The sequence below is a fragment of the Psittacula echo genome (assembly GCF_963264785.1).
Source record: "Psittacula echo genome assembly, chromosome: 20".
Lineage (NCBI taxonomy): Eukaryota > Metazoa > Chordata > Aves > Psittaciformes > Psittacidae > Psittacula > Psittacula echo.
The window spans coordinates 3,339,271-3,367,226 of NC_137756.1; the positions used below are offsets into that span (position 1 = coordinate 3,339,271).

General features: G+C 39.9%; 1 protein-coding gene across 1 annotated transcript in view; it reads right to left on the reverse strand.

Moving 5' to 3' along the window:
• BARD1 (BRCA1 associated RING domain 1) overlaps positions 1–27,956 on the reverse strand; it is a gene marked incomplete at both ends in the record, with an annotated part of 49,664 nt that overhangs the window by 19,355 nt on the left and 2,353 nt on the right. Inside the window, 4 exons of the mRNA XM_080632000.1 lie at positions 3,735–3,907; positions 4,623–4,703; positions 18,711–19,705; positions 26,350–26,495. Of these exons, the coding sequence (XP_080488126.1) occupies positions 3,735–3,907; positions 4,623–4,703; positions 18,711–19,705; positions 26,350–26,495 (1,395 nt within the window). The remainder of the gene's footprint in view (positions 1–3,734; positions 3,908–4,622; positions 4,704–18,710; positions 19,706–26,349; positions 26,496–27,956) is intronic.

Below are 27,956 nucleotides of genomic sequence, written 5' to 3' on the forward strand. Positions count from 1 at the left end.
GGAAGTACTGTGAAATTGCAAACCCACAGATCTAATTTTTCAAATCACTTGGCTTGCTGTGAAGCAAGGAAAAAAGAATTCAAGGGAGTGAGCACATAAAAAAAAAGCCATAAAAAGAAAAATTAGCTATGTGTAGGAGATTAGCTTAAAAAAATTAACTAGACCACCAGGACAATTAATAGGTCCACTGGTCCATACAATATTTTTCATTTGTAGTTCTTATCTTCCTCAGTCAGTGAAAACTTCAAATGGCAAATGAAGTGCCACAGCTATTAAATCTTACAGATTCCCAAAGAAATTTTTTGCCAAGGGATACCAAAAACCCAGGATTTCAGTATTTGCTTTCTGGCAAAAGAGGTAGTTTTCGTCTGTATTCACTTGGTCCGAAAGATACATAGCTGCTTCATATTATATACATTTAATGCAGTAGGTATTAACAAGCAAGGAGAGAGAACTAGCCTGAAAAGACATGTGGAATGAAATGTACTTGATGGGTCTGTGAAACTGATGATCTAAAACTGAATTAGCCTCAGCTCTCTAACAGCAAGGGTTATGCTAATATCTGTGTGCCTCATGAACTGAGGTCCCTCAGAAAGCAGCTGTGTTTGCTCCTAGATATATCCTGCATCCCTCTACAGACCAGTGGATCTCACCTGCCTTGGAGCCTGCAGTCAATAAATATTGCACATCCTTAAAAAATATTTCATCTTGCACAATTGAGTATCATACTAAATTTCAAAACTACTGCTCTAAGCAGGCTATTCAACACAAGCTCTGTTTTTATTTCAGTAGATTAACTCTCCAACACACGAGGGACGTTAAGACACAAAACTGAGTTAATTCTACTGTCAAAACAGCAGCAAGACATCAGTCACTTTTGGGAGGTGTTTCATGCTATATATTTAATAGTGTCCCAAGCCACATTTGAATACATTTATCATGTTCACATTTTACCTAGCTTAGCTAAAAGAAAAGACTTTAAGTAACCACAGTGAACTAATTAAACTTCTCCCCCAACCCCCATGAGGTCATGAAGAATCACTTTAATATGCTAGGATAAAGAAGACCCTCTCCTGGGCTGAAAGCTAGCTCACTGAGATCCTGAAGAGCCCTCAGAAGAACTAGAAAGTTTCCTATGGCAAATAAATCCCAAACAAACTAAATCCACCAAAATTAGACAAATGATCAGTTTGGCAAAATCAGTTTGGTACTGTCTTAGCTCACACACAGCGTACCTCTAAAGTTAAGGCACTCCTCAAGTATATTCCTAAAGAAAATAAACCTTTCAGAAGAGATTCAAGTTTTACTCATCACTGCTCAATTTCTACTTTAGAGATCCTAAAGTGATAATATGATGGTGAAGGGAACCTGCATTAAGTACAAAGAGGCCAATTAGAACTAGTCACACTGAAAAGAACTTTAATTGCACCTTCTTAAGTGGTCACCCTGCTCTTGCCTCTTGGCTTTTAAAACTGGGCTCTGCAGGTCTTGGGGATCTCAAACAAAAGTCACCAAAGAAAAGCAACCTTCTTGTCAGATGGGACTTCACTATAAGGCTACCTGGAAAAAAAAAATTTTCAATTGTCTACATTAAAGGCAGCTCAAATCCACTTATCTAAAGAAATCCAACCACTGTTTAATTAGGACTGCAACTACCAGAGGCAGAAAAATAATCCTGTAAGATTTGCAAAGTCATGATGCAGGGAAAGATCATGGCGCAATTCATTGCTGGAAGCTAGCAGGGCACAGGAAGGAAGGGAGGCACAAGGCATTCTCAGAAGTCTCAGCCATACTGTTCTTGGTTCTATTGTTTCTCGGTAGTGTTTGGAAGAGGTCAGTAGAATCTCGCTACTCAAGCCTGAACACTTGGCTTGCACATCCCTTTCTCTGTGTCTCTAATGCTTTCTCTGAAAATAGGTGTGTGTGGAGAAATACGCCCTTTCCATCATCAACACGCACAGTAGCATTTCAGCTACAGAAGATTTGGGAATCTTTCTCCAGATGGGGCATACACGGCTAGATTTTTGCCAAAGCACCTGTGGTTCCTATTGCCAGACAAATAAAACAAAGATAAAAGGTGGCTAAATTTGTTCCCGCAAAAGATTTTATGTTTAAAAAAAGTGTCCATATATATTTATTAATACCACAACACTAGCTGTTCCAAGTACCCCAGAGATCAAGTCAAGAACAGTGCACACTTAGAAGTGCACTAGAACCCATTTTTGATATTAAGAAGGAGCTAGTTGCAGAGTTGTGACATATCCTATGTCACACTGTTTTAATATACGACTGAACATAACCTGCATTCATTGAAAAGCTAAGACAGCGTATAAGGTTTCTAGAAAGCTCTCCTTCCATGATCAAAAAGCTTCTGTTTTAATATAAAGTCATGTTTGCTTATGTAGAATGAGCTGAAAGAGGTTCAGTTTCATCTCAGTTTGCATGGACACATGAGTTACAGGCTAAGGCTAATGAGAGACCTGAAGAGTCCACTGTTGGCATTTGGAGTCTCAGCTGGGCAAATCTACCAGTGCTTAAGTCCTGTCAAAACCTTGCATCAAAGCCAGCCACTGTGCTAGGCTTTCAAATACCAAGTAAGAAGTGCCACAAAATCAGTCTGCAATATTCAAGTGGCTTGAAATCAGTTTCTGAAGTTGTCAGCTTTTCAAGGTGTAATGCATGGTCTTTGCTGTTCAAGAACAAAGTGAAGATGAACAGTTGATCCTTGTTTTACTTTTTCATGCTAAAGTTTTGTGGGTTTGTTTTGTGTTGTTCTTTCGGGTTTTTTTAACTCCCTTATATTCAAGATTAGGACTCGTTATGAAAACCTTATGCTTTTCCACCGAATACCTTAATTCTCTAAGCTTCAAGAGAGAATACAGAGAGCTGAAGTGATTAAACTGAACTTGCTTATGCTTCTTTATGCAGCTGGCAAGGAAAGTTGAGTCACACAAGACTTCATCCTATCATGTTACTATACACACACATCTATGGACAACATGCATTGAACTCAGATTTTATACACACAGGCCCTGGACAACAGCAACACTACAACACCTAAACCCACATTTAGTGTCTGAAAAACTTACAGCTTGTAGGGTTATTCATAGACTAATGGATTCTTTAGCACCTCCTATATCCAAATGCCAAAACCTTTGAGAGGCTTAACTATAGAAGATTCAACTAAAAATATTTCTAAGCTTTAACTTTTTTAATTAAACAGTGTACCAAGAATTAGTGCTTTATTCCAGAACGGTAAAAAAATGAAACACACTCCCCACATATCAGCCTGTGTCTATGTCACTTGTGAAGGTAGAGACTGGACCAAAACACCTTTTTGTAAGTGCAGTAAAAGTAAAGAGACAAAGAAACAGCTGTAGGAGTTCAAAACTCACCTAGCTCAGCATCTTAGATCTGACAGGAGCTATAAGAAGATGCCAACAGGAAAGTGTAAGAATCAGGTAAGCTTATTTTGTTACTTTCCTACTACAATCTCCAATACTGCAGCTATCTATGATTCCGACATCCTTAGAAAAGCTTAGGACAAAGCAAAATGGAAAGAAAACACCTATGTGGAAAAGAAGGATGTAAGTATAGCACAGCATATGTTTAACACCCACCCCCTCACTTCAGATACATCACATTTATTACTAGCTTTACTTCATGTTTACTTAACATACACCCTGGAAGTTGCAGCTGTGCCACAGTTAAAATAACACTCCACATGTACTTACACTGCATCACGGGAAGCACCATGCAAAAGCAGCAGCTCAACAATGCTCACGTGCCCATTCCTGGCAGCATCATGAAGCGGCGAGTCGTTCTGGTACCCTGTAGTATTCACTAGCGCCCTGTATTGCAGCAACAGCTCCACCACTTCTCTGTGCCCATGATTACATGCCTCATGCTAGTTGAGTAAAGCCATAGGAGAGGAAACTCAAGTGAAACAGAATTCAGAGCAAGGATTTTTGTCACACCAGTTAACACATTCATTTTCAAATACCTCTCAGTAGATGGTGGGGGAAGGTGATGCTAGGATACTGCATTACATTCCTGACATGAATTAACCTTGGAACCTAGCCCTAATAAAAAAGCACAGAACAGAACTGAACAAAGGCCAATTGCATGCAAATTAGACTATGGAGAACAAAGCCTCCCAGATTAGAGACTCTGTCAAGAGTATTTTTCAGAGAAGTAGTCATGGTTGAAAAGAACCTTTTGTTTATGTTCTGTAATTCAAGTAAGCAAGTTTTTCATTCAACTACTTGATATATTTCCAAAATGGTAAGAAACACTGAGGACATTAAGAACCTATAAAATATACACATTGTCTGCAACTGATTATTTTCTAGTTACCACAGTTAAATTTCCACATTTGCAGAATTGAAGGCTAACAGAATTTCTTGGCATGCCCTACCCCAGCAGAGGAGAGCTGGATTTGAGCACGTCAGTGATCAGTAATTGCAAATAAATTCTTTTAAACTTGTTTATTGCCACTTATTCACTTTGCTTAAAATTTTTGTCCCAAAATGCATGTAAAGGAAACTAAAACATGTGAGAGGAAAGGAGGAATGAAATGTGATTAGAAGACAGATGACAGAAAAGAAGTCTTCAACACCCACCAGTGGTGTCCAGCCTGCATTATCTTTGACATTGGGATCTGCTCCATTTTTCAGCAGCTGTTCAACAGCTGCTAAGTCACCCTAGATAGGAAAAACATACAGTTATTAAAAAGCAATGGAGGAGACACAAAAAGACTACAAAAAATAAAAGATGCAGAACTATACATTTAGCTGCAATAAAAAATGTAGTGATACAAGTCTTCCATTTAGACAACAAAAGCTCGACTGGTTTGGAGGCCATGGTTTATTGTTAGTGTTCATTTAGAAGCACCTACACACTTTACACAAATATCTACTGTGAGATAAAAATGCACATAACAGACTTAACCCAGAATAAATGGACAAGTTTGTGCTACAAGGATTAAAGTCAGGAACATTTATTGAGAATTTGCTTGTCCTTGAGATTGGATTTTTTTCAAACTAATCTAAATAACTGGCTAAAAACATACTTAGGTGAAACAAATTAATAAGCCTGACAAGTCTTGAACCAAACAAAAACAGTTTTATTCAACACTGCAATTTCTATTCATGTTGAATCTCAATGACACTTTCTCTGAGAGTTGTTCTACCCAAACAGTTTTCATTTGCTTTTTGTAAGAATGCTATATTCTATTTTTAATATAAGCAAGGGAATGTATGTGGAAAAGGGTGGAAACTGACACAGGGATTACAGGAAGAGAAGAGGCTGAGACAAGGCAAAGGAAGAAACAGGGCAGAGTCTGTCACTCAGAGGTTCTGACACTCTTAAAAGGCAAGTATAAGAGAGAAAGTTGGTAGCAGATTGAAGCACATAGAGATGCAGCTACAAATAGGCAAGGAGAAGCCTCCTGTGGAAGCTGAGGCACAAGCTTTTAAAAGGCTAAAGTAGTATAGTAGTTTCTGCATGGTTTGTCACCAATGCCCCAATTATTCTTCTTGTGGGTTTTGGATGTGGTTTTTTGGTTGGTTTGTGGTTTTTTTCAGGATCCACCCCAACCAAGCACTTCAAGACAACTGCTAGCACTTTCCCTAGACCAGGGTATTATGATCCATAGTGAAGAGTGTAAATACAAACTGGTATCTAGCTCTTGTGCCCTTGGCCAAACTTGCAACATATATATAAAATATTAGGACCTGGAGGGGGGAAGAGAAGTTTAACCCACGACATACAGAAAGTTCCATGACCTTAAGTACTGGCAAGTCAGGAATTCCTAGCTGTTACTCTATAGCACTGTGAGAGACTGATCTGAGATCAGATTCCACTGTCCATTGTCTCAAAGACTGGTCTGGGAAGCTGAGATGGAAATCCACCTATCTTTTGTCTCAGAGATGGGTAGGAGGAGTTGAGGTAAGACTCCAATACCCATTGCCTGGGAGAAGGGAGGGTGGGACTCCACCAACCATTGTCTGAGGGATGAGTGGGAGAGCTAAGACTCTTCCATCCATTACTTTCAGGATTGGTGTGAGCTATTATCCCAAGAACTGCTGCAGACACACGTGTGCCAAAGAGCTGGCTGCAAGACCAGGGAAACTGGTCCACCAGGACCGTGTAATACGTGACATGAAGAGCAGAGGTACCCCCACCCCCAACTCTTTACAAAGGAGGAAAAGGTAATCACCAAGAGACACATCTCCAGGGAGCCATTGCCATGAGCATGACTCCAGAAGGACACCTGCGTGAGGACACTCTCCGCAGAGGAGGCATCGCCATGCGGGCAACTCCACAAGACACACTCCAGCGGGTACCTTCGAGGGGACTTCAGAAGGACGCCTCCACAAGGACACCCATCACTGATGGACTCTTGGGGGACACTCTGCTCTGATACTAAGAGACTACAAACCCTGAAGAACTCCCACCACCAATGATGATGACACCAGATCCCCGGGGACACTGCTGGGTCCATGGTGGTGACTCTCTCTCTCTCTCTGCACCTCGAATTCTTGCTTCATTTTCTACCTTTTTTCCAATCTGTCCTATCACTATCCCCTTTATGACAATAACTTCCCTTTTTTATAATAACTGTCTTTTTGTAACTTGTAATAAACAAACTGTCCCATTAGGGTACCTGACCTCGTTTGTGTCTTTATTTCACTCTTCAGATCACAAACTGAAACAGGGTCCGGCACTGGGATTTTTCTCCAGCCAGACCCTGACATTAAATTGGCATCATGGACAGGATCCATTGCAGTGAAAAGCACTATGTCACGTAAAGTGTAAGGTATTATGCTTGTACCTCTCAGGGATGTAAGGGGTAGATTTTGTTGAAATAGACATGCTGCCTCTCTGAGATGACTACCCCAACCTGTTGCTCTATTTTACTTGCTTTGTATTATAGGCGTGCCTCTCAGGGACTTAAGGAGTGGGGTTTGTTGAAACAAAAAGTGCTGCTTTCTTGCGATGACTGTCCCTTTCAGAAATGAATGGCAGTGAAGCTGCCCCTCAGGGCAGAGATGTGCTGTATGGTCTTTTAGAGAAACATAAGGCTTGCGCCTCTCTGCCAGGGGTAGAATGGGCCAAGAAAAATTGGCATAATTTGCAAAGTGTAACAGACCAAGTAAGCACCCTGCAAAAGGACATAAACATGCGGCTGGAAAGGGTAAATCGATTGTCTGTGCTCTACTAGGTGCCAGCTTGGCTGTTGCAGTATAGGCTAGAGAACAACAACAAACAGCTGAATCTCAGCTCATACAAACTTTACAAGACCTGGTCTAAGCCCTGCAGGACCAGGTAGTTCACTTAAAAGAACAGTTAAAGAGAAAAATCAGCCTAACTACTTGCAATTAGCCCTGAAAGAGCAACTCTTGGCAGAGAAAAGTGGCTCTCCAGGGTCGGAGAAAACAACTGAATACTCCCACAGTGACCTGGAAGAGGTGAGACTAAGGTTAGAAAAATCAAATGCTCCTGCTGCTTCTCTCTGACCCTTAAGTAAAACTGAATATACTTATGAACACGGAGAGGACGAATTCCCACAAATTACCACCAAAAAGGTTCCGTATACTGCTACGGAATTAGCTAAACTTAAAAAGGAATTCAGTCATACTCCAAAAGAATCAGAAACTGAATACGGTTGGGGAGTATCGCTGTCTGGGGTAGATCAAATTTTACTCAGTGAGAAAGAAGCTGAGGGCTATTGGGGCCCAGAAGTATTTCTAACCACCGATGACCACCGCACACCCTGGTCCTTAACTCAAACAGCAGCTTATTGGGCTGGAGGACTTAACCCTTTGGAAAGGGGAGATCCCCTCGCCATCACAGGGACAGTCGACCAGTGGGTAGCAAATGTGCAGAAAGCAGCATGTCTGCAAATAATGTCTGATCGGGAACGTAGGACTTAAACAGGAGTTCCCAATGATGATACCAGTCAATCCCAAACGTACGACTCCCCTCATTCGGGGTCTTTCCGACTCCCTGAAAGCCACGGGGATCCAACTGCAGGGAAAGATACAATCAACATCCCAAAGTGAAAGGGCCGTTGCTGCCCTGGAACGACTGCTATCACCTGATTAAAAGACAGAGAAGAAAGTATGGATGTGAGAGGAAGCTGCCCAGGAATTAATTAATTATGGGAGAAAGTACGGTCCTGTCAATATTTCTAGTAAAATTGATACTAAGGAACTGAGGCAAACAGAGGTAAAAATCCCTCCTTGCCCAACTAATGGGAAATGCCTGACACCCCCTATCTCTCCAGGAGGTATAAGTATTCCTAATAAAAGACAAAGGTTGTGGACATTGGGATGGCAAAAGGGTATTCCTAAAAATTTAATGGATGGATTATCCACTGAAAAATTGTTATTAAAGTGACTCAAAATAAGCTCTGTGGGCCCTAAGAGAAATGAAAGACCCCACAAAATTTGGAAGGCCTTAATGCCCCACCACTTACAGATTTATCAGAATCTACACCATACCCTCTCACCCATAGGGTGGAAAACTAACTCCTCTGCCCCTTGACTGTGAGAGCAAAGGGGTGGAGGATGGATATACATTTGACAGCTCACTGAAAATAATTAAGGTGAATTACTTATTTCGTGGGACCTGACCTCGTGCCACATTTTTCACTTGCTTTGCATGTTTTGTACGACCTCCTAGAGAGCTCAACTCGTAATGCTATTGCCAATTGTCCCACAAGATTTCACAGGATTTCACAATTTTGTTAGATGCTTTCTCCCTTGGTTGGGAGTGAGTGAATTAGAAAATATGATTGTAAACGTATCTGCAGTAACTGAAAACATTGAAAGGGAAATTACAGATCCTCTACAGGCATTATGGATTGAGGTATCCAGCCTCTCCTAGGTGGCATTACAAAACTGTATGGCCCTTGATTTGCTATTAGCTTCCCAAGGAGGTGTTTGTGCAATTATAAATTTGTTGATAACAGTTATAATGATTTGTGTTCGTACCCTAGCAGGCATGATTCAATGTTACTGTTCACAATGGTGTTTCAGAATTAAATATGGGAAAATAATATGAGATGAGGCTTACAGGATAAATGTGTATCCTGTAAGCCTCAAAGGGGGGAATTGTAAGCTGAAATGCAAAGTTGTAAATTAAAAACCATTCTATTAACAAACTGACCTAAACCATGGACACAGATGTTAATTCACAAGAGTCTTTTGCACAAGCAGAGGTTAATCAGCAGACACAGTGAGGAAGACTATTGACGACCACCAGAGACCCCTCAAGACTACCACCCAGCAAGGAAATGCATGCGTGATTAAAATGAAAATATTGTAATTCCAGCAAATCTAGTGAATATTTATAAATAAATTGTTGGACCCCCGGGTGGCTTCAGTCCCTTGGGAAGCTTTGATGAAATATTGTAACAAATTATAAAGCATGACAGACCAGCTACCTGGAACCCTAACGAAATGGACAGCGGCGCTCAAGAACCTATTTAGAACTTAAATTGCATTATTTGGTTACGAGTGAACCGTGCCCTTGCTCTGTTAGCAGATCAAGCCAAGAAAATGTGGACAGTAATATTTCAACACTGCATGATTCTCGACTACCTGCTAGATGTGGAAGGGGGGGATTGTGACAAATTTAATGATGCTAATAGTTGTCTGAAAACTGATAATGGTAAAGCAGTAAAATGAATCACATCTGGAATTCAAAAACTGGCTCATGTTCCTGTCCAAACCTGAAAAGGATGGGAGTTCGACCCTTTTTCCTGTGGCCTCTAAAACAAAAAAATGTATTCTGTTTGTTGTTTTTTTCAATGTTTTTTATTTTTATTTTGTATTATTCCTTGTCTCATGTAATTAATTTGGAATGTTGTGACAAATGTGCAATTTGTAACTACTGCCTCTCCTTACAGAAGTAAGCAAATCAGATTAATCCACATAAAACACTGGTTGTAGAAATAGTGCAAAAAAGGCCAAGAAATGAAAAGAGCAGTGGTTTAAACTCTCTGTTTTCCAAAACCACCTGGATCCAGAACAACCTTTGGGACACGAGGTGGTGTGAGACTGATCTGAGATCAGATTCCACTGTCCATTGTCTCAAAGACTGGTCTGGGAAGCTGAGATGGAAATCCACCTATCTTTTGTCTCAGAGATAGGTACGAAGAGTTGAGGTAAGACTCCAATATCCATTGCCTGGGAGAAGGGATGGTGGGACTCCACCAACCATTGTCTGAGGGATGAGTGGGAGAGCTAAGACTCTTCCATCCATTACTTTCAGGATTGGTGTGAGCCAATTGGTAAGCCATGCGGGCAACTCCACAAGACACACTCCAGCGGGTACCTTCGAGGGGACTTCAGAAGGACGCCCCCACGAGGACACCCATCACTGATGGACTCTTGGGGGACACTCTGCTCTGACACTAAGAGACTACAAACCCTGAAGAACTCCCACCACCAATGATGATGACACCAGATCCCCCGGGACACTGCTGGGTCCATGGTGGTGACTCTCTCTCTCTCTCTGCACCTCGAATTCTTGCTTCATTTTCTACCTTTTTTCCAATCTGTCCTATCACTATCCCCTTTATTGCAATAATTTCTTTCTTTTTATATTAATTGCCTTTTAATTTGTAATAAACAAACTGTCTGATTACAGTACTTGACCTCGTTTCTGTCTTTATTTCATTCTTGGGATCACAAACTGAAACAGGGTCCGGCACTGGGGTTTTTCTCCAGTCAGACCCTGACAAACTGTCCTGGGTTCAGCAGCAGCAGTCATTTTTTCTCCTTCTTAGTAGCTGGTGCAGTGCTGTGGTTTTGACTTTCAGCCTGGGAATAATACTGATAAAACCGACGTTTTCAGTTGCTGGTCAGAATGTTTACCCTGACCAAGGACTTTGTGAGTCTCATGCTCTGCCAGGGAGGAGGGGAAGCCGGGAGGAAGAAGGGACAGGACACCTGACCCAAACTAGCCAAAGAGGTATTCCATGCCACAGCACGTCATGCCTGGGGATATAACTGGGAGTTGCCTGGAAGGGCACGCTCTCTGCTCTGTCAGGCTCGTTTTCGGCGGGTGGTATCGTATCCTCTTCCCTTGTTATTTCCCTTATCATTATTATTATTGGTGGTAGCAGCAGTGGTTTGTGTTATACTTTAGTTACTCGACTGTTCTTATCTCAACCTGTGGGAGTTACATTCTTTCGATTCTCCTCCCCATCCCTCCGGGAGGGGGAGAGAGAGTAGAAACTGCATGGCTGACTTGCTGACTGGCTTAAACCACGACACAAGCATACCTTAGAAGAAGAGAATTTTAAATTAGGCTTTAAATACGACTAAAATAAACTTAATCCCATTTGTTGTTGAGGAACACTCTGGAAATACAAAATAGCTGTCTTTAGTTGGAGAAAATATTAAGACAGACTGCTCAGCATAATATAAATCCTACAGGCAACAACTGTAAATTTAACATTCACCCAAACAAAAAAAATGTTGACAATCACTGGCTTTACAACAGTCAAATTAACACATCAGAGAGACATTTCATTATATTCACAACCTAGGCGTCCCAGCAAAATCTTGCTTTTCAAAGCAATTAAAGAATTCTAACAGCAGAGTATTCTTTATGGTTGCAAGGTAACAGACATGCATCAAATCTGAAGAGTCATTCAGAGGCAGCTAAGACAGTGCTCAGCATTAGATCTTTCTCTACAGAGAGAAGATACAATTATCTATAATGAGCAAGATCTGAGCTTATCATTTAAAGTTACGTTTGCAAACATGTACAGCAAGGGTTTGACATTTCAAGAGTACTCTTTTAAAGCAGTAAGCATAGCTAATAATTTGTGTGGGCATTAGGTAGTATCACAGCTTTTCAGAACTGTTACGAGAACATTGATTTGTAAAACCGCGCTGCAGTTTTATCAAAGGAGACGTCGCTGGTGTGAATACAAGCACCGACAACACCCACAGACTGAAACCCCCGTCTACCTCAAGATAAGAAAATTGGTGTTTTGCTGTTTACAGAAGACAAATATTGTCATCACCTCAGCTGTAAATGAAACCAGCACCTAGTAATGAGAGTGACAGTAAGGGAGGAGAAGCTGGCATGCCAGTTGTACTGTGCAGTGAATGACTGGACGGGTGCTGTCAGGATTACAAAAGATGTGCTAACAAAATAGTAAAAAATGGCTTTAAGATGAAAAAGCGTAGGTTTAGATTAGACATTAGGAAAAAAATTTTCAGTATTAGGGTGGTGAGACACTGGCACAGCGTGCCCAGAGAAGCTGTGGCTGCGCCTCATCCCTGGCAGTGTTCAAGGCCAGGCAGGACAGGGCTTGAAGCAACCTTGTCTAATGGAAGGTGTCCCTGCCCATGTCATAGGGTTGGAACTGGATCATCTTCAGGTCCCTCCCAACCCAAACCAATCTATTGGTTCTACAGGATTCTATGAAAATAGTTCCTAGCTGGGAGAACACACTAGTTGTCCTCTCAGAGGCTATCTAGTGAGTTACCACAGAGTGAATATTTAGTTAAAAAAAGCGCCAAAGACTAAACTTCAAGCAGCAGATCCTTAGCAGCTGTGTGTGTTACCAAGTCCCTCCTGCTAGCAGGATCACTAGCATCTGACAGTGATCCAAGAGTAAAAAAAGTGCAGTTAACACATTGAACAGTTCTAACAAAGTTAACAGAATTACTCACATTTAAAAGTTTATAAATGTTTTGCTCAACTTTAAGAAAGAAAGAATAAGAACCTTGTAGGGGCAAGTCCCAGCCAGAAATACCTATGTACCATATTATCTTTCCTCCACAGGTAAGAAAGCAGAAGAGGCTACACCTATCAGCACAGAATTACTAATTCACGCATGCTTCACAAAGCTGTGTACTTTGACTAACAATGAAATCAACTTCGTACATTTAGTCCCTTGAGTTTCCTTGATCCAGGCAAGGCCAGCATAAAATCACCAGTCCCAAATACAGAATCATAACCATACCAGATGATACCAGCAGGAGCCTTCATAGCTTGTGTTAGTCTGTGACAACAGCAGAGTGGAAATGTAACTGTAGATAGTACTTGTTCAGAAATGGAGAACTGGACAAACACCAGGTAGAAAAGTGCTGACATTAACAATTCACAGGGAAGTGTTGATTTTTAAATCTCATTATCCATGAAGGATTACAACAAGCTTCTGAAGAGGCAGAAACTACTGCAGAATGTAAAATTATCTGTTTGGAAGAAACAAAGCAAAGGACATTTTAAGCTTGTAACAAAACTTATGTACAGTGACAACACAATGCAATGGGTTTGCTCTTCCTCTGCTACAGCTTAAAGAAGCTGTAGGAAAACCATACAAGCAAGAAAGGCATTGGGGCCATCTGTTGGCAGATCTAGAAGGCAGCATTAGCTTACACAGGGAAGAGTACACAGCTTTACAAACACTTCCTTCCCAAGGAGAACTTAGTTCCTGCAGACACAGATGGCATGAGCCCAGCAAAACAGCTCATTTGACCTAGACAAGGTTTTTTGATTTGCTCTTTTCTTTTTTTCATTTCCAAGTCAATTGTGTCATGATTTTAATGCAGACAGATGGTTAAGAACTGTAAGAGTCTTTTCAACCTTATTCTATAGGGTTTTTTTTCCCATTTTACCCTTTACCATTTCCATTAACTGTACATATTTTCCACCCAAAAGTCACATTTAAATTAAGGCAAACGTATTCTACCAGTTCAAAAGGGAGAGGTGCAAAGAATTAGGGCAGTATATTAAGAGGATGCTAAAAACCTGTACCACTTCAACCACTTCTCTCTTTATTTGCAAAGGTAACAAAGTGACTTCAATTTTTAGGTCAAACAAATGACAAAAAGTGCCATTCAAACCCAAATACATTTGTCTGAGTTACTGCGGGGATGGGGGGGAAGGGGAGAAAACTAGGTTATTTATAACTCCTAAATGGTCGAAGAGGACAAATATGAATTACAAAGTGCTTGCAGTAATTGTGAATGCTGGAACCAACTATTTCCAGGAACCCACAAGTTTCTCACCTCAAATTTCTCTGTATTTATTCTCCAGCCAGCAGACCATTTATTAACTAACAAGCATATAAGTAGCTATGGTTAACCTTTAACAAAAACAAAAGATTCAAGAAGTTTAACCCACCTTAGAAACAGAAGTAACAACCAAGTATTATTGAAAAAGAAATGGCAATTTGCCTCTAAGCTTTCAAATCAGCAGTTGGGAAGATGGATTGCCTTGACTCACAGCCAACTTTCATATTGAAACCATCACATTGCTTCATATGTCATGCTACCAGGTGGATACTACCATAATGCTACTGGATATGCTACTGGCTGGATACTACTACAAGGCTGCTTACCAATCCTATAGCACTTGGCTTTAACATTAGAGAGTCAACTTTAGAGATTAAGTTTCTGCCAGCACACCTCACATCTCCAATGAAATGGATAGTATACACACAGCTAAGTCACCAACCACACAAAATCACAAGGTCTGCATAAATAAGACCTTGGACCAACGGATGTATTCATTCACTGTGAAGCAGCTGGCAGGACTGATGGTGTCCATCAATCCACTGCCTACTGCTCGGGGGAGGCTGTAGGTGTCTGTCTGCACAGGAGCACAACTCCCCTCAGCGCTCAAGTGGAAAAGCAGGAGGAGAGACTTTCCCTCCCATGGACATGTGTCACCCAGTGAGAGATCAAAACACATACCCATCTGGTACCAAAGGTGAGGAAATGCACAGCTGAGCAGGTCACACAACTGAGAAAAGATCTATAAAGTTTTCTGATGTTGCCCTCCCATGCTCACAAAGCCACAAAATGTTCTTTCACTCTCCTTTCCAATGTGCTATTAACTGGTAACAAAGCAATAAATAGGAAGAACAGTCTCCCAGGCTTCGGAGGAATTATCTAGTAGCTATTACAGTGTTAAGTATAATGAAGACCAGGTTTCAAGGCCAGGTTGAACGCGGCTTGGAGCAACCTGGTCTAGTGGAAGATGTCCCTGAATGTGGCAGGGGGTTGGAACTAGATGATCTTAAGGTCCCTCCCAACCCAAGTCATTCTAGGATTCTATGAATATGAAGAGTCCAGCACAGCAGGATAGCCACAGGTGAAGCTTTTATGAAGACCCTCTTGGTCATCTGTCAAAACTAAAAGGTCCCTGGAACACAAAATAATCAAAACTGGTCCCAAGGTCCCTTCTCCCTTTCTTCAGACTCAGTAGATGCTCTGCGTAGATGAAGCTTTTTCTTTCCTCAGAACAGGCACAACTCTCTAAATGCTTCTAACTTGACCCATAAAAATCGAAGCCTTCTCCCAGCTACCTTCCACCCATGGCTGTTACCCTGTTGCACTGCAGCTCACTATTCCTCTTCCTGGAATCCATAGTGGCAGCAATTCCACACTGTGAACTGCCCATCATCTCCCTTGTCAATGCAGAAAAAATGCAGGCACAATCAAGACCTGAAATCATAGTTTGGTGGTACAGCATTTTGTAGATTTAAAACCCTCTGCTAACTAGTTAAGTAGCACTGCATTTTTAATTGTCACATAAGAGCCAGTCCTAGGAACAACTTGTTATTTTACTGTAAAATAATTCCTATATAAAGGGCTGTTGATTGGGCAACTTCCCACCAATTTAGAATATCGGGAGTGCAACAGGTCATGCTTTGTATTTTAACTAACTGCAAGTTTTACCTTTAATGACTACGGAGGAAAATAAACATGACTGCTGTTAGCTACGGGAAGAGCCACATTTACTTAACTCAGCTTTAAGTTCATCCACACTAGAACCTTTCTTGAGAACCATTTTGATTTCAGTAAGTTAATAACTAGTAGTACTAAACAGGAACAATCCCTCTGAATCATTTGAAAAGCACAATACACTTAATTTTAATGCCTGATAATGTTGTTTATTATCTCTTTTAAACAAGGAAAAAAAAAAAAGGAGAACTCAATTAGCTTTGATTAAATTCAGGGCATTAGACCCTAACAGCTAATGAAAATAATACAGATTTATTTGCATAATTAATGAACTCCCAGAGAATTAAGACTTTATTTCACTTTGGGGGAGGGCAGCAGCTACAAGCCTGTTTCCCATTACACACACGGAAAAACATTACTGACTGTGGAAAGAACAAGATAAAAAACCATCCATAAAACCAAACTGGATGAGAAATACTTCTTCCAGAAAGAGGAAAAAAAAAGGCCAGGCTATGTTGGAAAAAAGTCCAAAAACCCCCCCAACCACAATTAGAATATACATACAGTATAAAGCCTAGTATTTTCCAGAGCAGTTTCTCTGAGAACACATATCTGTAAGTTCCATAGCAGGGCTAGGTTTAGAAGAGTGAACTAGAAATATACAGCTTACACAAAAGACAATTGCATGCAAAAACCCTGTCTTCCTGCAACTGCCACACATTCCCAGCAGATTCATGGCAATTAAACACTAGTATTTCTTGCTCACTGATTCACAAAGTGAAGGGTTACCAAACCTCACAAGCTCAAGATGAAGTCCTCACATCATGCTGGCTTGAGCAACTTAATCCACTTCAACGTGAACCGTGCCTACATCTACTGGCTACCAGGGGATGGAGCAACTTCTTAGCTACATAACCAGAACTAAGAACACCACAAATGAAAGGAGATCATCTGTATAACCTTCTACAGATGAGGAACTGAGGTTCAGAGACATAAAAACAACTTTCCGTTGCAGAGATGCAATGGAAGTTTAGTAGCTGGAAACAAAAACTACAACTATAACCAAAGAACCACTCTCTGCCTTATTTTACTTACATTTAAAAGAGAGTGGTAACTTTGGCATTACCCTGAAACCCTACCTAGTTAAAAAAGCTTTCACTAATGAGCACCTCAATGCAAATGGAAAACCACTGCGGAACTAACAAGGAACAGAAGTGACTTCCCATTTTAGCTCAGTAATTATAAACATTAACTGACAACACCAAAATTAATGCACAGACAAAATTAAGACAAAATTAAGGCTGAAAAAAAGCATTCATGTGAATGCCCACCCCACTGCCTACTCTGCAGCTGGAGGTCAGCGTTTCAACCCACTGCAATGGCCCTGTCGCTTTCTCAGAGGGCTGCACCACTGCCAATAAGCAGTGCCAGCTACATCACTCCACTTGAAGAGTGAAGACTTCTTTATCCTTTTTGTCTATAGACTGAACAGTTTCATTTTTACTCATTCATCTTCAAAACGCTCCGCAATGAAAAAACACCTTACTGGTGTATCACTGCAGAAATGCTCTGTTTTCTTAGGTTAAATACTTTTTTGGAACACAAATATCATACATACTGCTGGCAACCATACCTGTGCGAAAACCTGTCAAGGTGGATAATTTTTTCTTTTTTGGAACCAGTCAGTCATGATAGCATTCCTTACAAATTCCCAGAAAATCATGGAAGGATAATTTGTAAACAGCACTTTAATAAAGAGAAATATGCAAGACTTATGATGAAAGGTAGGAAGAGATCTATCCTTTAAAGCTCTTGAGTCCTGTGTGGACAATGTTTCATTTTCACTTCCTAATTCTGTATTAATGACAAAGTATGAGATTTGAACTCAGCTTACTTCAGCTGCCACATCCATTTAAAAAGGTCTTGTGCAGCAGGAGTGGCTTAATAGACTGCATTTGAAAGAGGACACAGTTATCAAGAACACCCTTTGTCTCCACAAATAGAAGTGCTATATAAATGTCAGGATGCTTACAGGTGAATCAATTCTTCCGGTACAGGTAGGTTATTAACCACACAGTATTTCTATATTACGATTTAACACAAAGTACAATTAAACTGCCAGACTACAAACTCTTTGAAATGACCTCTCAGAAGAGAGCTGTCGCATTAGTGCATCTGATGAGTTTAGCTGTGAGCACTCAACTCACCCTGCCTGCTTTTACACAGCAACAGGGAAAGCCAGCCCTTGCAAAGAGCAAAGCCATGATGTTCTACCATAGTGGGAACTGGCCAAGAGAATAACTTAACAGCAAAATGAGTGACAGCTGTTATTGCAAGAATAACATTGATCCAACATAAAAGTTAAGTCCACTGAGAACATCCCAACTCTGTCCCAAATCTCCCATCTCCACTATCTCTGAGGAAAGCACGCTCAGAGCAGAGGGCTCAGCATGGGAATCACAGGGTGCAGCATTTCCTTCCTCTTCAGCCAACACTTGCATCAGGGGGAGGATCTCAAAGATTATATAGTGGTTAACGTCAATGAAGGTTGTATAGAGTTATCTTGATGTAGATAATTCAGCTCATGTCCTGGCTGAGTTACCAGGTCAAGTTAAACTGATCAAGATCACTCAGTAAGATCTGAAATACTTAGCTAAACTCCTTATGACTATTCACAGAGACAGCTTTCTGGCCAAAACATCTGAATGCTTATCTCTTCCTAGAACTCATAGGGATAACTGACACTATAGTACATTGAGTTTCTCAAGTACAGCAATCTTTGATCATTCCAATAGCCATTTCTTTAAAAAAATCAGAGAATCAGTTTGAAAACTCCCCAATAAATCTAGAAGACCACAAAATGATATTTCCTCCCCTCCTTCCCCCCAAAAATAGGATGTACTTAAGTCTAGTTTCCAGGATATTTTTAACACAACATTGTCTTTTCAAACCTCTATTTAGAGTTGAACTAGAAGATAATGATCCTACCTTGATGGAAGCAACATGGAGTAAAGTCTCTCCTTTGTAATTTCTTCTGGCAATTGTGTTACCACCAGGCGACTTCAACACAGAAGGACTGTGTGGTACTCCTACTTGATTACAAGTCTTAGAAGTAGATGGGGTAGAGGGAGATTCTGAAGGACTATTTATTGCTTGAGAGACTGCAGAACTACGTGTCTTCATGACGGTGTCAGTGAGTTTGGATACAGAGAAAGAAATCTGAACTGGTGCCTTGTGTTCAGTCACTGGGGAGATGGGGCTATCCTGAGGCAACTCCTCTAAGCAATCTGCCTGATTGACTGACTTCTCAATAATGCTCCTCTCAGTTCTTCTTGGTCTTTTAGACTGAGAAGCAATTGGAAGTCTGGAGTGCTCCCTTCGACGTTTTAAAGGCATAGCTTCATTTTCTATTGACAGTGATGTCTCTCTACTACCATTTTTTTCCTTGCTGACTTGTGGAAGGCACACAACCTCACCGTTATCTTTGTTTCTTGAGGATTTTACCTGTGGCAGTATTTCCACATTTTCTGTATTTTTGCTGGAGTCAGCTTCCTTTACAGACTCCTGCTGGACTGTCTCTTCAGGGCTATTTGATTCTGGCATGTACAGGACTACTGGTTGACTGCAGATGGTCACACACTTCTCCTTAGGAGTCTTCTCCTCAACTCCTCCTTTCTGCTCAGGCTTCTCTAAGCTCCACACTTTGTTTATGTCTGCTATACGTTTCTTCTTCGTCTTCTTACTCTGTCTCTGTGTTGGCTTTTTTATCAGGTTGGAGGGCTTTTCATGGGGAGGGGAAGAAACGAAATCATAAACTGAAGACGTGTCTTGAAAAAGGTCATCGCTTTCAGTCTTAGGGTGACTCTTATTCACAATGCATCGAATCTTCCTACTTCTTGGGCTGAACCACATTTTTATCTTTTCCTTCTTATTCTTTTGTCCAACATTTGAGTTAGTTGGTGTGGACATACCTTCTGTCGAATCTAAGTGCAGCAGGGAAGAGGAAAAAATTATAGAGTACTCTTCAGTAGAACATTGCAAAGATTAAAAAAAAATCAGAATAACTGTAATAACTGATGAAGTGTTACTAACTGCAACCTATGAATGCCTCCATTTCTTCTGAAAAAGACACATGTAATGGCTTTAAAACAGCAGGCAAGGTCACATGCCGCTCTGGAGCTCTGGTATCCCAGTGCAGCTAAAGCTACCCACTAGGCAAGCGAGCACTCTGGTAGAGAAATTCCTTCAATAGTCCAGGTTCACAACACAGCACGTGCACAGATTTCTGCCCAGGTTAGAGAAAGGAGAGAAGCTGGTTCTCCTACTGAGGTTTCCTCGGAAATAGGTTTAACAAAGTGGTCTGTGCATGCACAAAAAAACCAGAAAGAATGTTCTAAAAAATATATTACAGTTGATCTGAAGATGAACAGGATAGAATAACTGCAAGCAAGCAAGCAAATATAACATCCTTATAAGAATGTTGAACACTCCTGAGAAATTCTGACTGATTCCACAGATACAGCAGATGAATCAGAGCACTATATAGAAAAAAAACTCTAAGTAATTGTGTCCTGCCATGGGATCCTTTACCCTTTGGTAGTAAATAATTCCAACAAAGCTAAACCTTTTGATCATGTCAAACAGTTTTTTTAAATACGTGGTGAAGCAATTTTATAAGTCACATCATCCAGCAAATTACAAATCAATAACCAAGATGAGAGAGGAATATCCTGTACTCCCAGCACATGAAATAACAGTTGAGACCAAAGGCTATAAATGGTGTTCTCAATGGCTTAAAAATAAATTAAGGAACATAAAGTGATCTAAGTTAGACATTAATTTAATTTGACAACAACTCTTTCAGCGCAAATGAACTAACAGATTTTTTACAGACTCCTCCTCAAGAAGTTATTTTAGGTTACTTGGACAAGTCCTCCAAAGTCAACACAAAACTCATTCTTTCTGTTGCCTCCAACGTCAGGGACCACCATGCACAAAAGACTTGGTAATTTATAGTAATCAAACACAAAACCAATATTAATTTTGCCTAGTGAGGCAAGTAGGGTGATATTTTTTCTTTAAACAGAACTAAGACCAAGATTCAAACATTCTTGAAATAAACTATACAAAGTCTCGATTACTTAAAAGTGACAGACACTGACTGCAACAATAGATTACTTTTACTTCAGTGCATTAACTTTCTACAGATAATTTGTTTTCTCCTTACCTTCTCTTCTATTTGTGGTGTTAGTAACCATAGCCTGTTTTCTACAGCAAGCTGTGACAAACTCACAGATAGCAGAGTAGTCCCAATTCCTTAGTCACAAAAAAAATGCTTGAAATCTCACTTAGAACTGTATAGCTAATAACACCAAAATAAATGTGATTTTCTTTTAAAGCAGTATTTCAAGGTTAAATGTTTCCTCAGTCTTGATTTAAATTACCCTACTTCCCTCTTGCATTAAAATACCCTGCATATTGGGAAATTTAACTAGAAGACTATAAATAAGGCATCAGACCAAAAGTGTCTTTAAGAATATAGCTTGAGGCTAGCTAATCAATCATTTAGGTATCTAAAGATAATCTAGTACAGAACTGCAGCTATTTGGTTTTTCTGTAGAGCTGGGCTTGGTGCAGAGATAAAAAAGCACTGAAATTGAGACTGATATCTCATAACTAGCTAGCCTTCAGAAAGATATCCTATCCAATTTCATTCTGACAATCACATCTAAAAAAAGGAAGAGCTTGATTGCAAACAGATGCAAAATACAAACCACAGTTACTATTTACTTGTCTTGCCTTCACTGTTTACACAACTAGCAGATTTTGTTCTAAAATATTTACCTTGCTAGAACCATCAGTCATCTCCAAGTAAAGAGCAGAATAAAATCAGCTTGCAAAAGTAATTTGAGCAACAATTTTGCGATGGCTGGAATTCTTTTTGATGTGCATAACACAGTAAGACTTTAAAGTCCAAGTGACAAATTCAATTAAAGGAACTGTCTTTCAGAAGTATGATTTAAAGCAGCATAACACAATGAAGTATTTACACTAGAAGCTACGTATATGCCACTTCTGGCAGCAAGGAAGCTTGTGAGAATTTAACCACAAGGGTTCCTAAACTGATTGTTCATTACTGGTCGCTCAGCAAGGACTTACTAGTCAGGTTATTAAAAACCTGCTGAAATAAATACTTTCCCAGGATTATTCTTCCTCACGTGCAACTACTTCAGGTGTAAGAATATGTTGGATGTCTTCTAACAGGGAGGCACTCAAAGAATATGATTAAAAGGCCATGCATACTGGGGAAGAGATCTGTCACATCAAGAGGCCACCCAGAGCATCTTCATGGCCTACTGGGGGACAAACTGCAGTTTCTGCCAGGGAGTGGCAGAAAATGTCTCAGCTATTCCTCAATGACTCCATCTATTGGAATACTCTGTAGCTAACATCAACTTCACCTGAACAGTTCTGCCCAGCACCCACAAAAAACCATTATTCTTAAGCCTCTGCTGCTCTTTTCCTCCATTTCCAAAATGTACAAGGTAAGGCGTAGAAGTAATAAGGACAAATGGCCAATCTACACTACCTGAAAATTTAATCCTTTGATGGTCCCAGCGCTGTGAAAGAGAGAGGGGAGACACAGTGCTAAGAAGCTGAAAGGAAGTTCTTATAGCTTATTATGTAAATGCTGATTTATATGAAGAGGGTATTATCTGGCAGCTAAGCGCATTCAGTTAAACTACCTCTAGGAAAAACTGCTCTTTGAAAAATCAATCCAAAGGAATTCTTTGTTGTCTCCAAGTTGGAAGCCAGAGATTGTCTCAACTGGAATGAAAAAAATTACTATATATGATTAAGATTTGTCTTTTTAATACCTAAGAAGCATCCTCTCAAGATTTTTAGAGATGCATTGAGACAAGTTAAATCAGTAAAACATGCCTTGCTAATTCTAGATTTTAAGCATTTGCAATAGTGTAAAGAGTGTTCGCAACAACAGTATTGGAATCGGCCTATAATACATGGAGTAAATTTACTCTCCATTACCTATTAAATATAACATTCGTATACATAAAATAGTAACTGAATTCTTTATAAATTACCGATTTGCACATAATAAGCAGAAGTTTTTTAATGCTGACATCTAACAGAGTTGAACTTTTGAAGTGTTGAAAGGCTTGAGAGTAGACAAAAACACTAGGAGATAACACAGTGCCCTGCAACTAGAGAGTTACAGCTCTTAAGTTCTGCTGTAGTGCAGTAACAGGCTAGAGCAGGAAAAAAAGGAGCAATTAGAAAATGTGGTTTAGCTATCATTAATCTGCATCAAAAGAATATAATGATGCACATTGTGTGCCTTTCAAATTATTCTCTATTATGGGTTTCAGAACAGAAGTTGAGAAATCTCTTTGACAAACTAGTCCCTTATTAAAAATCAAAGCGAAGTGCTTTGGTACCATCTGTGCAACATTAGTGCCTTCACTAAAGACTTATTATTTTGCAAGTTAAGTATTCAACACAGGGGGAAAAAGGGGAGAAATTCCAGCTATTCAAAACCTCATCTTTAGCTATTATGAAAAATGTCATAACATACATGGAAATACAAAGTAATCTGTTACAACACCAGTTCAACATCTTTTCTTCCACATCAGTGAATGTGAAACTAAGTTACGATACTATAAAGGCTATTCAAAAGTTAACCTCTCTCACTGTCCACCTGCATCAGTATGATCTTAGGAAGCTTTGACCAACACCTGCAAGATCTAGCTCTGTATGAGAAGGAGAGGGAGCACTTGACTGAAGCAGATTGTTATAAATAAGGTAAAAGTAATCTGTAAATGGTTGTTGTGAATATTTACAACAATCTCTTCTTTTCAAAGAACATCACATAGAAAAATCTATTGCAGTATTCAGAAATTTACTTGCAAAATCACAACTGTAAATCAACCTTCTTCACCTCAACTGTACTTATACGCTATGTCCATGATTCAACAAGTTCTTACCAATTACCCACCTATGAAGCCTATCATCCCAACAACTTCAATTCTCGAGATGGCCTGGACTCTACAAAATTAGAGCTAAGGGTTTTGAGGTGCAGACATCCCATCTATGAAGCCTGCTAGGCAGTTAGCTTCCTATTACCCTCATAAAAGTACTAGCTAGGCAGTGAAAAGGTCACTCAGCCCTTCTCACCTTGCCACAGACTAAGGGTATAAACAAGTGAATTAATTTTGAGACTCAGCATTTGCTACCCATAGCTTGCATTTTCTAGCCAGTTTCAGGTAGAAAATTACTTGCCAATTCCCCATCAGTCACCCCAGTGCTATTCCGTAGTGTCATTTGCTGTGCTTTCCTTTAATTTAAAGGAGAAGTATTAGCTGGTTTATGCAGTCTTTTGAGTTACTTGCTGCTGCTTTTCGGAATGCACACAGAGTCTGTAAAAAGCTATGCTTATCTCAATGGAGTACAAAGATCCCTCTCAGATCTACTGTGGGATTTCAGGGTACAGGGATTTTTATACTTGAAATATTCAACAGGTGACTTTAACCCTATCCTCTTCAGTCACTGCAGTTCTGTGGGTTTTTAAAGACAACACACACCTCTGCTGTGTTTACTAGGGCTGTTGTAGACAGTACAATGCATTTGTATTAGAAACCTCAGTGTCAACAAGGATCTCAAACAGAACCCTTGAGACAAGCCACAATTGTCTCAAAACAAGACATAAATATGCAAAAGAGATATAAAACAATATATGGAAATATTCCTTTTTCAACTGCTTCTCTTCCTTTCTTCCACAGACATTGATTTTTCGGTCTCTTTACTGGAACAGAAAATACAATTTCTGACCTTCTAACAAAAAAGAAATTACTGCTGACAGGAATGTGGCAAAAATACAGTGCTTATAGAACATGAAAGCAATTCCTTAGCAAGAGAGGTCCCAATTCTCCCAAGTCAAACATATTTCACTTTATATACATTAAGTTCAAGATTTAATGAGGTGAAGGAGGTGACAGATTTGTCAGAGATGAGTGACAAAATATCAAACAGATTTGCTCTCAAAATCTCTAAAGCTACAGCATTCTGTGATTTGCCATAGTACAGCACATAACTGGCTGTTCTAAGGGGTGTGCCCATATCCTTGGGTATCCAAATCATTCCTTACAGTGACCTATCACCAACTCAGGAGGTTTTCCCTTCAACCTCAGTTTGAAATACCCATAAGGCCATTAATCCTTAAGACACTGCAAAGACTACAAGTTATGGAAAGTAACCTCCACACTGGGTCATAACTTTAGCTCCTTTTAAGTCAGAAGAAGGAATGAGAAGAATCGCCTCATTTGTTCTATGGTTTAGCCACATCATGCAAACTTTATTTTAGAAGAACCATGGGATTAAGTGTATTATCCAACTTCTACTGCAGTAAAACATCAGACCAATTTTTAAGAGACAGTCCACTTGTAAGTCTTCCAAAGCATCTAAATAGTATCAATAATATGACCATGTTACATTTCAAATACTTTTATAGCATCACAACTAGCTCCTCTCAGAGATTCTCTTCCAAATATGTTTTTAAAAGCCTTCACCACTTAAAATGCTTCCCTGAAATCCTATTTAAGCCATCATCTGTATTTCTATGCTCCAGAAGATTTAATCACCATAGGATTTTATATCTATAGAAAATGTATTCCTTTAGAGTCAGACACAGGCTTCCAGCCTCTTCACTTAAATACATTTTCATGTCAATAAAAAGCTATCCCATAAATGAACATGAAGGTGCTGATGGGATTAGATTTAGAAAAAGAATCTTTAGACAAGTATATTAGGAAGCAGCAATGAAGGAAAAATAATCTTTTCTGAATCTGATAGCTAAATTAATGTTTTCTAAAAGTTGGTATTATATAAAATGCTCCTCTCTGAGCTTGCACTAGAGACATACATTCACCTATGCTTATTTCACTCAGCTTTTTCCTACTTTGACAATCAGCCTAAAATTTGATAGAGATGAATTCCCAGAGTACAATCTCCGCAATCATCTAGCACAGTCAGCAATGACAAAATTCCATTGTAGCAGATTAGCTGATTGGTAGGGACCAGCAGATAAATGAGTTAAGACTTGCTTCCTTCTCCTTTAGGCAAGAAACATAGATAATTTTTCCGTGTGCAAAAACCCTAAACTGAAAACCACTGGGAGAGCACACACGCCTCAGTGCACAAATACAGAAAAGCAGGAAAGGCAAGAGAATATATGCCCCTCCCAAGATGTTTACACTGCAGAACATTACACATTTGTGCTCCCCTAAAGCACAAGATATGACAACTTGTGCCCCTGATTTGTGCAACTCACTGCCACGTGACTTGTGAATCTATCCCACTTTTGTCTAATTTTGGAAGACAGATTCTAATGAATTATGGACTAAGCCACTCATGCAGATTTTTTAGTAAAATAGATTCAAAGAACAAGCAATCCATACAGACAGTTCTCTTCAAATCAAATTTTCCAAACATGATTCAGAACATCCTTTCAGAATGTTAAACAGGGCTGCACTGCTCATTCTCTAGCAAGCCTATGAAATGAAACAGAGCAGTCTGGATCCACTAGCAGTCAGAGACCCAGGTTTGCTCTTACCTGAGGTGTCCGCACCCAGGAGATGCCGCAGCCTGCTGCAAAGCTGAATCATGTTATCAAGTTGACGGTTTATCTGTGCGTCTTGCACCCACGCTGGCATCTGGCACACTGGGCATTCTATGCCAACACAGTCACCCACACAAGATCTGAAAGTCAAATGTGACAATCCATTATTCAGCATAAGTTATCTACTGTACTCACTATCAACCTTTTCATACCCAAATGCTCAGCAAGAATCTCTTATATAAGCATTGACAAATCACTACTGTAAAGCCCACATGAGTTAGTCACAAATAGAGGAGAGGACATATCTATTACAGCAAGTGAAAATTCATAATCAAGCAAGCCAAGCCCAGAGCCTCATCAGGACACTGAATGAAAGTCATCTTGAATGCATGAAGACATATCTTGTAACTCCCACTGACTCACGAGTTGATCCAAATTTTCAAGGTATGCTAAAGCTCCGTTGCTGTTTTGTCTCCAGATTACAATTAGGCTTGAAGTATCAAAACTGTGCATCGTTCTACACCTCAGCTAAAGGTAGGGCTATTCTGCAGCTTCGTTTTTAAGCAAGTGACAGAAAGACAACCCACAGTAAACTATCATTTGCATTTTTCCTACTTAAAATTTTCTTGATATTGTGAAGTTTCACATTTCTGAACTCTTTTCTGCAAGCAGTCCCACAAGCCTCTGCAGGTGGGCAGAGCATCCCATCACTTTTCTCTTTCAGAGCATTTGTATCAGGAAATGATCAAGGTGAAGTAGGTGGGCAAACGTTTACTCAGTAAAGGCCATTTAACACTTGTTGCTTCTTAGTAATACTTGTCTTCCCATGTGAGCCTAAAATCTTTTATTTGTTTGATTAGTCTAGTGAGAAGACCTTATGATTTGCCACCCAAACTGCAACATTCAAGGGCCACTGTTACTTCTCAACTCCAATCTATCCTATTAAGTGCAGGTTATGATTTCAAATACCCAAGACTGAATTAATTTCAAAAATCTCTGTTACCTTACTACCATGTAGCACACACAATTCTAGCCAAAGGTATAAAGTTAAATGCGAGCAGATCATGTTAAACGTTCAGAGGAACAGAATGCAAGTAATATCAAGGCACTGCTATTCGGAGCAGAAGATCGAAGTCTATACACCTAGACTCTTAACATATAGTCAGCTTGAAAGCTGAGAGTCTTTCACCCCAAAACTAGTATTGTATCAGTGAACAATACCAGAGTTATAACTACCATCACTTTTCTTAAGTGAAGCATTATTTTCAGATCTGTTCTCTACACTGGCATCTCTCCCTCAAGCACCACAAAAGTATCATGTCTTCAGTTAATTTAAAGACAGGAAATTTGCTATGTAAAAACTTCTGCTAGGTGTGTTTTGTGCTTTAATCAGCCTGCTCTTAACAGGCAAAGGACCTTGTGGTTGAGATACTGCTATGATCAGGAGACTGAAGTACAATTCTTGGCTTTGATATATTCTAGATGACATTGACAAATCACTTGGAACAAAGAACCAACCAGGTCTCGCTCTCTAGGAAAGCTGCCCTCAGATTTCCATTTGTAAGAGGTAGTGCAAAGGAAACGCAGAATGACTTTTATAC